Source organism: Vulpes vulpes, chromosome 10, assembly GCF_048418805.1.
Source record: "Vulpes vulpes isolate BD-2025 chromosome 10, VulVul3, whole genome shotgun sequence".
Lineage (NCBI taxonomy): Eukaryota > Metazoa > Chordata > Mammalia > Carnivora > Canidae > Vulpes > Vulpes vulpes.
The window spans coordinates 45,815,936-45,828,000 of NC_132789.1; the positions used below are offsets into that span (position 1 = coordinate 45,815,936).

Consider the following 12,065-nt stretch of genomic DNA (forward strand, 5'->3'; position numbering starts at 1 on the left):
CCACCGGGAGCCCACGGGCCGGGCTGGAGGCCAGACAACCCAACTGCAACCAGCGTGGAGGAGTACGTCGGGGTCCGTCCGCCCCGGGGCATCTCCTCCACCTTCGGGAGGCTACAAGGGAAAGGAAATCAAACATAAAGTCGAAGCTAGAGGGAGAAATAAGGTCAAAGACAGTCTCTTCTGGAATTATAAGGATGCTGGCATTTATTGGGTGCCGTGTCGGCGGCCTGTTGCCATGAGACAAATTACCAGACATTCACCGGCTGAAAACAACACACATTCACGGTCTGGCAGTGTCTGTGGGTCAGGAATCCCGTAAGGAATCCTCGCAAGGCCGCAGCCATGGTGTCAGCAGGGACGGGGCTCTCCTCTGCTGGGGGAGGACACCTGTCCGGGGGAGGACACCTGTCCGTCCCTGCTTCGTGGTCGCCGCCACAGGTTCCTATGGTTGTAGTACCAGGAGCTTTAGTTTTTTGCCGGCTGTTGGTCTGAGGCCGCGGTCAGCTCCGAGGGACTTAACCACAGTTCCTTGCCTCGTGACTGTCCCCGGTTGGCCTCTTCATCAAGCCAGCGAAGACTCTAGAGAAAATCAGGCAGCAAGATGCAGTTTTGTAGATCATTACATGATCGTGGAGGCCTCGTCTCCTGTCCTTAGCTCCGTTCTGTTGGTTAGGAGCAAGTCACGGGTCCTGCCCATAAGAAGGGATCATAGCTGGGTGTGGACACAGCCGGGAGGGGTTATGAGACAGCCACTTAGAGGATGCCCTGTACAGTTCATACTAAGTGCTAAGGACGGGGCCAAAGGCTCCTGCACGTATTATATCATTTATTCGCTGAAACAGCCCGTAAGGGGGAGGTCCCACAGGGGAGGATGCGGAGAAGAGAACTTGGCTAAGATCAGAACCATCCTGCGGCCCCCGGGTGGCTCAGCGGCCGAGCATCCGCCTTTGGCTCAGTTCGTGATCCTGGAGACCCGAGATCGAGTCCCGCGTCAGGCTCCCAGCAGGGAGCCTGCTTCTCCCTCTGCCTGTGTCTCTGCCTCTCTCTCTCTCTGTGTTTCTCATGCATAAATAAATAAAATCTTAAAAAAAAAAAAAAGATCAGAACCACCTGTATCACAGCACCGTGCCAAGCTGTGCAAGCTTAGAGGCCGAAGGATTTGCATCTTGACAGTGAGGAGCAAAGGTCCCAGGGAGGCAGGGGAAGGGGGTCGTGGGTGCGCCCTGGCTCCCCCGTGAGGCTCGAGACCAGGGGGAGGGGATGGGTGTGGATCACACGCCGAGAAAGAAGGAAACCAGGAGTGCCACTGTGTGATGATCTCTGTTTTCTCAATGAGGCAGAACGAGGGCCTCCCCTGAGAGGGGGGAGGCAGGGCCAAGTTGGAACACCAGCTGTGGGGAATGGGGAGTGGGAAACAGAGATCGGGCCAACACCAGGGCAGTTTGCAAGGAGGATGGAGCTGCCTCCTCCCCGAAGACGTCCGAGGTCTCCTTGGTGGGGGGCACCCCCTCCCACCCCTGGCGCCCCGGGCAGCCTTCGCGTCCAGCCTGCCTTGCAGCGCTGCAGTGTACCCCATGTCCATCTCATCAGAAGGAAAGTTCTAGTGGGGCAGGAACCTGCCCGGAGCTTAGGCAGGGCCTCCCAGGAACCAGCACAGGATCTGCCACATGTGCGTCCTCCATAAATGGCCTGACTCCAGACCCTGCATTTCTGAATCCCTCTACCGTATTCCCTTCTATCCCCTAAAGGCCCTCCAGGTCTGTAGGGCTTTTCAAAGCGTGCGTTTTTATTTTCGTTTTGAGGGTCAGAGTTTAAAGAGCCATAGCATAGCAAAGTCCATCATGGAACAGGAGTGGAGATGGAGTTAGGGAGGCCTGTCGTATGCCTGACTTTGCGACAAAAAAAAAAAAAAAAAAGCAATTTCGCATTGTGACCCAGCCCTTTTGACGTCAAGGGGTCAAGAGCCATTTCAAAATATTACGTGTCAACCTATATTGGTTGATTCGACGCATTGCCCATGGTGTGTCGTCGCCTGAAACATAGAGCACAGATACAGAACAGTCCCATTTGTGTCAAGTTACCAGTTTTGACTCATCCTAAGTGGCCAAAAACCCTAACTCAGACTACCTTAGAAAAAAAAAAAAAAAAAAAAAAAAACAAAAAAAAACAAAGAAACATTGTGGGCTCATTTTCATTGAAAAGTCCCAGACTATCCTCCGATGCCATTTTGGCCCGAGAACAAGGCAGATGGCTTGCCACCGCCTCGGGGCGGCACCGTCCCCTAGGACTCCTTGCCCGAGTCCTGTAGTCCCCGCCAATCAGAACCGATCCATGTGACGGGGACCTCGCCGGAGGAGCGAAGGTGGGTGCTGGGAGCAAGAGGAGGAGGAATGGGAACCGGGCGGTCACAGAGGCAACAAACGTCCACTCCATGTGTGTCACGCTTCCAACCACAAACGGTTGGGTGCACGCCCACCAAGGTCGTGTAGGGCTTGCTCGAAGTCCTACAACTTGGGCAGAGGCAGGTGCCCAAGTGTTGGTAAAATCAGCCCCGCCTCTCATTCCCACCAGAGCAGGGGCCACCCGTGAGGTCTCCTCCGGGCCCCACTGATAGGACTCCATGCTCGCTGGGGGAGCAGTTCTGGAATTCCTGAGCAACCGAGTCCCCCAAGGCCCACCACACCTGCAACCCCGCAACCTCCTCGGGGGCCTCAGCGGGGAAGCTGACCTCAACTCTGGGCCACCTGGCCCTGCTGATGTTCAAGGACGATGAGAACGGTGGCAGGACTGGCACTCACGCACCTGAGCCTGAGGAAGGTCTTGGATGACCTTGGATGCCGCAACCAGGCGGCACCCACCTGGGCCACCTCCGCGTTACACCTGGAGCCCGCCACCCGCCTGCCAGAGCCAAGCCCCGTAGGCTCTGACCTCGCACGCGGCCTTGGACCCGTTTGCCCCTTTGTCTCACGCTGCCCCCCCCCCCCCCCGGCATCAGCTTCCAGACCCCGGGTCCACCACCGCCCCACTCACTTCCTCAAGGCAGCGGCAGCAGCAGCCACCCGGACGCCACACAGGAGGCCAGCGACGGGCGACACAGTCGAACGGCACTTTATTTCTAATTGGACCCGTCGGCTCCGTCCGGGTCGGCTTTCCCTCTGCGCTCGTTCTTAGGCGACCCTTGGAGGCCCTTCCTGGTGTTACGCTGCTGACGGTAGACCTCCAGCTCCTCCTGGTACCTGGCTCTCAGGACAGCTGCTCTTTGCTCGTATGGCTGCTTCTCGGCACCTGACGTCGCGGACCACATCCTCCCTGAGGCCTTCGCCACCTGCACGACTGACCAGGTGGGGTTCTCCCTCTTTAGCTGGGCATAGTGGTCTTGACAGAAGATCAGGAAGGACGAGGGGGGCCGCCTGGGTGCCTGGGGGTCCCGCTTTCTCCGCTTCTTCTTCTTGCCCACGTAATTCATCATTTCTTCCTGGTATCGGGCTTTGTCGAGCTTGGCCAGGGCTTCATATTTGGCCTTTTCATGCTTCGAGATGGACCTCCATTTTTCCGAGCACTTTCTAGAGAACTCTTTAAAGCCCAGGTAGGTGTTTGGCTGCTGCTCCTTGAACTTGTTCCTGTAATTCAGCAAAAAGTGGATGTAAGAAGACACGTTCACCTTGGGCCGTAGCTGGATTTCTTTTCCCATGTTCATAAGGTCATTTTTTTTTTCTGGATTCAGTAACGTGGACAGCAGAGACTTCTGTCTCCACACTCCAGGAGCAATCTAGAAGGTGCTCTGCTTGCGGTGAATTTTTCTCTCTGCAAGAGCTACAGTCAGGGGTCAGCCTTTTCAGGGCTGGAGGCATTGTTGAGTCAGAGGGGACTGTGACATCATTCCCAGCCTGTGGCACGGGCACACGGCTGCTCCTGCTGCTTGGTTGCTGAGGGTCCATTTCTGCTTTTCATGAGACGTGGTTCATCCAGAGGCGGCTTGGAGCTGCTTCTCCTGGAGCCTTTCGCCTTGAATTCCTGGAGGCGATGGGCTCTGCTCAGCTGTGGGAGCTTTCTGTCCCTTGGGTGTAGTAACAACGAGCAGTGGGGTCTGGCTGTCCAAAGCCAGGATGGAAATAATGAACGCGAGGAGGTGGATGGTTCCAGAGCTGTCACGACGAAATGGGAAGTCTTTCTGTTTGCCTCGAATGGTGGCAGCTCACGCCGTTCAAGGAGTTCAGTAGTAAGTCTAAAAATAATCAGGTATGACGGCCGTCACTCGCTTCCTGTCAGGACAACGTTGTCTAATTTAAAACCCGAGCACCTGAAAAAAATTAAAAATTAAAAATTAAAAATTAAAATAAATTAAAATAAATTTTAAAATTTTAAAAATTAAAAAGTAAAACCCGAGCACCTGGAAAAAATAAAAAATTTAAAATCTAAAAAAATATAAGAAATTTAAAGAATTTAAAAACAAAATAAATAAAATAAATAAAAATAATAAAAATAAAACTCGAGCACCTGGAAAAAAATAAAAAATAAAAATAAATTTAAAAAATTTAAAAAATAAAACCTGAGCACCTGGGAAAAAATAAAAAATAATAAATAATAAAAATAAATAAAAATAAATTTAAAAAATTTAAAAAATAAAAATAAATTTAAAAATTAAAAAAAAAAACCCGAGCACCTGGAGAAAAATAAAAAATAAAAAAACAAAAATAAATAAAAATTTTAAAAAATAAAAAAATAAAACCATGGAAAAAATTAAAAATTAAAAATTTAAAAAATTTAAAAAATTTAAAAAATTTGAAAAATTTAAAAATAAAATAAATAAAATAAATAAAAATAATAAAAATAAAACCCGAGCACCTGGGCCATGCACATCTGAATGCTGCATCTCTCCGAAGAAACTGGGGTGTGGTGGGCGGAGGGAGGAGAACCTTGAGGAGGTTTTGCTCATCACTTGAGTCCATGATAATGAGATCAAATTCTTGGCCCCGCTCTCATCACGGGGTCCCTGTGTCTCGGTGGTTAGAGTACGGGGCTCTGCTGGTGATACCTAGACTCATCGGCTTTGTACCCTCGTGGCAGCACTGCAAACATTCTAGCAGCCTTCCAACTGAAGGACAAAGAAAAGACAATTCAAGTGACCTTTGGACACTTTGAGGTCCTTGTGAGGTCCTTGCTTGTATGGGACCTGGGTTAGCCCAACACGGTGGTTGACGATGACAGCCCCAAATTCATAGGACGAGGCAACAGAGCCTCAGTAACAGAAAAATTAGGGTAACATAGCCTAATAGGTGAGAGTCTGAACCTGGACTGATTTGCTGGACTCGAGCCCGTGCTTGAAGCCACCACGTCAGGACCAATGCCTCGGGCCCACTGTGCTGGTGTCCGGCTTCGGCAGCCAAGCCCGACAGGTCAGCTGGCCTGAGACCAGACACATTGATGGGGCTCCGGTCCATTCCTGCAGCCCCACACCTGATGTCAGCTTCCATCCTCTGCAAAAGAGAGGTGGGAACTGCTGAGAGCCCCCAGTCCCGAATTTTAGCCGCAGCTCCACCCCGAGGTGGCCAGACTAGTGACGCCAGCCCCTTCGTTCCTGGAAGCCTCTGATCTCATATCGTAAGTGCCTTAGACTGGCTGGGAAAGGCCTTCCAGATGACATGCTGTAGCTTTGTGGCTGCATGTAGAGGCTTAGAGGATCTCAGATGCCAGCCGAGGACGTCTGGGCTGGTGGTAGGGGTAGGGGGGTCGGGGGTCGGGCTGGGGAATGAATTACTCTGAGAATCTCTCTCGGCATCGTTAGCTTTTTTCGCGCTGCTGCTTCCTCCCGAGGGCCAGGGGTCGGCTCACCTATTTATTGGGTTTGAGCTGGGCTGCCGAGGTCAATAGGACACAGCTCCCTTCCAGTGTGGAAGGATGGGCTGCGAGGAGGTGCTTGGCTAGCATCTGTGGATATTAATCAGACTCTTCTCAGACTCACCCAACCCCCAGCAGCTCATTTGTACCCCCATCCACGACCTTGTACCCTTGTCATGATGGAAGGATCCAGAAGGATTGGCCCTATGATAATCATCCGGAGCCTAACAGGTCTAGGAAGACAAGGCGATGAAAGGTAAGAGCCGTGGCCACGCTGTGAGGTTCGGGCCACGCTGTCGTGTTGGAGGGAGGACGTGGGAGGACGGTCTGGAGAACCTTAGGGAGGCTCAGTATGCCTGGCTTTGCAAGTCAGCGCTCTGTGTGCTGGTAGCTGAGCATCTCCAACCTTCGCTACCCTGCTCTTTGCCCTGAAGCTGACGCATACGGACCACATCCACGGATCTTATGCTGTGGCTTCCGTTTCAGCTTGGCCAAGCTGGACCCCAGCGGTAGATCCGGGGGAGGGGAAAGTGACGTCAGGGCATGTATTCTCCCGGCTTCCTCCTCGAGAGGTCATCCAGAGCTGGGTCTCAGACCCCAGACTGAAGGTCTAGGCTCCTATCAAGGTGTCCTTTCTTTCTTTTTTTTTTTTTTTTTAAGATTTATTTATTCACAATAGAGACACAGAGAGAGAGAGAGAGGCAGAGACACAGGAGGAGGGAGAAGCAGGCTCCATGCGGGGAGCCCGACGCAGGACTCGATCCTGGGACTCCAGGATCATGCCCTGGGCCAAAGGCAGGCCCTAAACCGCTGAGCCATGCAGGGATTCCCCAAGATGTCCTTTCTTAACAACTGACTCTTTCGGGTTCAGCAGTTGCTCGCTCTCCTTGTCCCCTCTTGCCAAGGGTGGCTAAAAACTCTGCTTTTACGGGTTTCTGAGGACTCTGCTATCCCTTGTGGCTTTCCTACACCTCGCTCCTCCCTTTGTAAATAACTTCTTTATTAAACACTCCTCAAATTATTCTAATTTGAGCGGCCATCTGTTCCCTGCTGGGACCCCGACCGATGTAGTTTCTAGCTTTCCACCCTGAACAGCCATGCAAGTGGATAAATAAAGCAAGTGTGGGCATCAGTCCAGGATAGAAGGGTACCCAGCTTCTCGAGGCCCAAGTCCCCAGCAATCCCACAGCCTGGAATGGTCTGCAGAGGCAGGTGCACCTGCCAGGGCAGTAGCAGAACAGGCCACGTGACCTCCATACAGGCATCTAATGTCCCTTGTGTTGGAAGATGACCTCTAGGCTGGGGCTGTGGTCTGGAGAGCCCGATAATGAATATTTCCAGCTTTGTGGGCCATATGGTCTCTATTGGGAGCACTCCACTCCACCATCCTAGGTCAAAAGTAGCCGAAAACCGTATGCACGCCGGTGAGTGTGGCTTGCCCACAATTAAACTTCACGAAAATCAGCAGTTGTCCGCAGGTCATAAACTGCTGACACTGGTCTAGAGATGGGAGTTCAGTGTTTTCTGATTTCTTAATTGCGGTTTACAATAAAGAAATACATATTTTGCATCATGACCCGTTTGTGCACATGCACACTTCACGGTATTTGTGTGCCAGTCTCTGTTCGAAGTACTTGCATCAATTTATTTAATCTTCATAAAAACTGTGTGTGTGTCAAGGGGAGGTGCTTTTAAAAAAATTATTTATTTTAGAAAGCAAGCGTAGAGAGAGCGGCGGAGGGGGGAAGAGAGCAGGCTCTGCCCCGAGCCCACAGCCTGATGTGCGGCTCAGCCTCAGACCCCTGAGATCCCAACCTAAGCGGAAACCAAGGGTCCGATGCTTAACCAGCTGCACCGCCAAGCGCCTCAGGGGTGCTATTTTTATGCACATTGTAAAGATAAAGGTCTCTAAACACAGCGTTCAGAGAAAACAGACATTTTATGAAACCACACTTAACTACCTGTAAAATGTGCTCTCTTCCCTTTTGTTATTTAAAGTGCAACCTGCAGGCCCATCTCATGACCCGCTATGGGTTACAGTCCATGGACTGATTTGATATCTTTTTTTTTTTTAAGATTTATTTATTTATTTATGAGAGACACAGAACAAGAGAGACAAAGACACAGGCAGAGGGAGGAGCAGGCTCCATGCAGGGAGCCCAACGCGGGACTCGATCCCGGGTCTCTAGGATCACGCCCCGGGCCGAAGGCAAACGCTCAACCACTGAGCCACCCTGGCGTCCCCCATGGACTGATTTGAAAAACCCCGTAGGCCAGCTTTTTTTTTTGGGGGGGGGCTCTCCCTGCAGCCCCTGTGGGATCCTGTGGGGTCCTCGTGACTGCACGGTGCTAACACACAGTCGTCAATTCAGATTCCAGCCTTGCCACCTCGTCTCCGGGTGCGGCTCGTTACGACCTCATCGCCAAGAAGCCGTGAGGTGGTAAGACAGCAGAGGGGAACGCCTGGCTGAGGGATGGGAGGCCTCCGGCACCCCTCTACCCTGTGGGTTGGACATAGGCCCCATTTCTAGTGAATCGAGTGTGGAAAAGGGCCAACTGTATATTGGCGGTGGAGACAGCCGGCAGGGACCACCTTAAGCAGTCATGGCGTCCTTCCCCCCCAATTAAACCCCTGATCTAATGGTGAGAAAATACTCGATAAACCCGGACGAAGTGATAGTCTACAAAATACTTGACCAGGCCTCTGGAGAAGTGCCACGGTCTTGAGAAAGCCAGGGAAGCCCGAGAAGCTGACCCGGGTCAGAGAGCAGGTGGGCCCGACGCCTCGGTGCTCCGGGGGATGCCGGGCTGGAGCTGCATCAAGAGAAAAGGCATCAGCGGGGAGCGGGGACCTGAGTGAGGTCCTCCTCTGGGCTAACAGCACCCTAGTTGCGTAAGATGCTACTGTTAGCAGACGCTGGTGGGGGCTCTTCAGGAAACCCCGGTGCTAACCTTGCAACCCCGTTCTTATTCCAAAATGGGGTCTTTCAGAAATCTTCCCAGCGCACCCGGCCCTTGATCCCTCTCCTCTGGGAATCTCAGGGTGGATTTGACCCTCAGTTGGAGCAGCATGTACTCTTGGCGTGTCTTCCGTGACCGTGTTCCCCTAATTTGGGGGCGCGCCAGGACTACCTGAGAGGCTTTCGAAGATCCCAGTGCTCAGGCCCCAAGAGGAGCCAGAGCACCTGCCTCCGGCGTCTGATAAATGCTTCCAGGCCTCCGCCCACACCCTCCTGCCCTTATTCCTGTGGGGTGACCCTCTGGCAGCCCGGGCCCTCTGAGTGGAGGATCTGGGGCAAACAGAGGTCGGCTCCCCGGGGATGTCCACGTCTGACACCCGACAGCCCGGGACGGAGTTCCTTTCCAGGGGAACGGCGCAGATGTGATCACGGAACGGATGGGACACGGGAGGATCACCCTGGGTCACATGGGTGGACCCGATGCAACCACACGGGGCCCCGTAAAAGGGGAGCAGGAGTGTCAGAGCCTGAGACAGAGATGTGACAGACGCAGGGCGTTGGAATCAAAGATTTGAAGCAGCAGCACGGCTGGCTTTGAAGCTGGAGAAAGAGACCACAGGCCAAGAAATGGGGTGGCCACTAGACGTCGGGCAAGGCCAGTGCCCAGGGGCTCCCCTCAGCCAGAGAGCTCAGCCCTGCAGACACCTTGGTCTTCTTGGCCCAGTGACCCCCATTCCGGACTCCTGCCCCCCAGAACCGTCCAACAGCCGCATCCTTGCAGCCGCCACACTCGGAGTAACCTGCTAAAGCGGCGGCAGGGAAGGAACGGAGTCTTTGCCGTCCAACTGGCGGCCCGTAAGATTTCCAGCGCTGTCCTTACCCCCCCCCCCCCGGCCCCGCTTGTGTTAATAAAGATGGAACATTTATGCCGCCGCTTATTGGATTAGTTGTGGGAGCAAGGCGCGTGAGCGACTCAATTTTACACACTCTTCTTCCCTCACTTGCTGACTCATTAAGTCACTAATTCACTCCTTCGCTTACCAGTTAATTCACCCCTGGGTTCTTGCAGCTCATTCGCTCACTCACGTACGCGTGCGCATCTCCACAAATGGCCGTGAGTTGCGGGAGCCGTGCGGCCATCAGGGAACGTGTGACGGCCGGCTAGGTCTCGGGAAAGGAGGTGGTGGTGGAGGGAGGCCACTGGGATCTTCCGGAAGCCAGACTGGTGGGAAAGGAAGGGTCATGAGCGCTAGGCCTAGGCCCTTTGGGACTAACTTGGTGCCAAGAACCGTCAATCACGTGACCATGATATTTTAGTAAGAATGACGATGATGTCGTCGGGATGTCCTCTCCAGAAAAGCCTAGAGAAAGAGAGGAGCTTTTTCAAGCAACGGGTGGGAGAGCTGGCCCTCACTCTCAAGTTGGTTTGACTCTTGCGTCCATGTGTTTAGCTTCTCCGGGGATTCTAGGAGCTCCCTTGACTGAGGTCAAGATGAAGAGGAGCCAGCAAGGACCAAGGCCAAGTATGGCAGGAGGAGGGCAGTGGAAGGAGAGGAAGGCGCCTCTGGGGAGATGGATCCTCACTTGGGTTGATGGATCTTTCGCTCCAGATGGATCCGGCCAGTCCGTCCTCGTGCACACAGCGCCCGGAGCCTAGGAGGCGGACTGACCTTGGGGTTAGGACCACAGCAGCGTGTGCACATGCACAGAACCGTGTCTGCCGCTGGGGACGCAGGCTGCTCGGAGCAGAAGCGAGGTGTCCACACCCAGCCCAGCGGTCTCAGGGGCAAGAGGACAGATAATGGAAACAGATGATCAAGCACAAGAATGGGATCAGCCTAGTGGGGACCGGGCGTGCCTGCTTACCTCTGGCAGGACACAGCAAAGGAGGGGAGGAGGAGACCTGGAACAAGACCAACGTGGGGGGAGACAGAGAAGGCCCACGGTCAAGGGACAGATGCCCCCGCGGCACACGGCAAAGCCACCTCCTTATGCCACAGAGCAGCAAGACCTACTGACCTTTTGTCCAGCTCCTGTCTCTTGCAGGCGCCGTGGACATCCCTCATTTTGCTGGCCTAGCACCGAGCACATCCCTTCTGTTGGAGAAGCATTTCTGAACGGTTCTAGCCCAGCCCACGCCCGTGCCCTTGGCCCCAGGAGAGGGCACCCCGCCCGCCCAGCTGGACAAGTCAGAGGCTTCCAGGGAGCTTTCTCTACTTAAAACTAAGGGAAGGGGGGGGCCTCGTGGCATTTGGGTCCCTGGGGCCGGTCACCCTTGGGGCCAGCGATGGTTTGATTGGGGCAGCCAGTGATCTCTTCTCTATTCCAGGCCCATCTGACCTGGGTTTCTCCCACTTGAAAGCAAATGCTAGTCCAGACATGATGGAAGTGAGCAATAGAAGACAGGGCCCCTCTCCCCTGTACCCACTCTCTTCCTGTCGCCTCCCTCGCCCCTCTACTTGCTTTTACCCCACTGTGCTACTGGCCAGACCTCTGCTTTGTTGGTCAGAAAGTACACGGACAACGCTGACATGCCGTGCGCCCTCCACGCTAAAGCAAATGCCATGTGCCGTGGGCCCAGCACTGCGCTGAGCGCGTTTATACCCATTATTTCACCTAGACCTCCTGTCAGGCTAGGAGGTGGGTAAACGGAGGCCCAAAGCAGGTCAGTTCCTTGCCCACAGTTCGATAGCAGGTAAGTTGGCAGCTGAGACTTGAACCCAGGCCCGCATGCCTCATCTCCTCTCCCACCGGCTTCCTATTTAGTGCTAGCCCTTTGCCCACGAGTCTCCCGTGCTGCATGGAGACATAGCATGATCTAGAACCTGTAGCTGCTGCGTCCGGAAGCCTCGGCAGAGCCTTACGGGCCTCCACACACACCGCAAGACACCCACTGGCGAAGGGAGACCCACAGAGGTGCAGCAGCCTCCCAGGGCCACACAGCCAGCGGATGTGGAGGCTGGATCTGAATCCAGCTCCGTGTGACGAGGACCCCTTGCTCGTCGGCTTGCACACCCCCGAGGTGGGGCAGCCCATCCCTCCTCCGGCCTGCGGGAGGCTCAGGGAGGCTCACGCCCTCAGCCAGGGCTTTGGAGCTGCCGGGCGCTCCGGCAGGGCTGGCTGGCTGCCTCTGGGAGAGGGCAGGGGACGTCGATGATGCTCGAGCTCAGAATGGCAGTGGAGCGGCAGGCAGAGGCTGGCGTGGGAGGCTCCCCGTAAGCCACCTGCAAACACTTCCTCTGGATGATAAGTATTATCCAAGCGTCG

General features: G+C 54.0%; 2 protein-coding genes and 1 long non-coding RNA gene across 8 annotated transcripts in view; 2 read left to right on the forward strand and 1 right to left on the reverse strand.

Moving 5' to 3' along the window:
- The window catches only part of CSMD2 (CUB and Sushi multiple domains 2), a 494,027-nt gene that overhangs the window by 210,925 nt on the left and 271,037 nt on the right, over positions 1-12,065 (forward strand). The window lies entirely within an intron of this gene.
- On the reverse strand, positions 3,116-3,691 carry HMGB4 (high mobility group box 4). The gene has a single exon (XM_025991799.2). It carries the CDS (start codon positions 3,689-3,691, stop codon positions 3,116-3,118), a length of 576 nt encoding a protein of 191 aa, XP_025847584.2.
- On the forward strand, positions 5,715-9,724 carry LOC140594190 (uncharacterized). Its single transcript, XR_011994792.1, has 2 exons — positions 5,715-8,279; positions 8,830-9,724. It is a non-coding gene; the product is annotated as an uncharacterized lncRNA (long non-coding RNA).

Bases quoted from the DNA above. Each gene is read 5' to 3' on its own strand.
- HMGB4 (XM_025991799.2), bottom strand. From the start codon at position 3,691: ATGGGAAAAGAAATCCAGCTACGGCCCAAGGTGAACGTGTCTTCTTAC.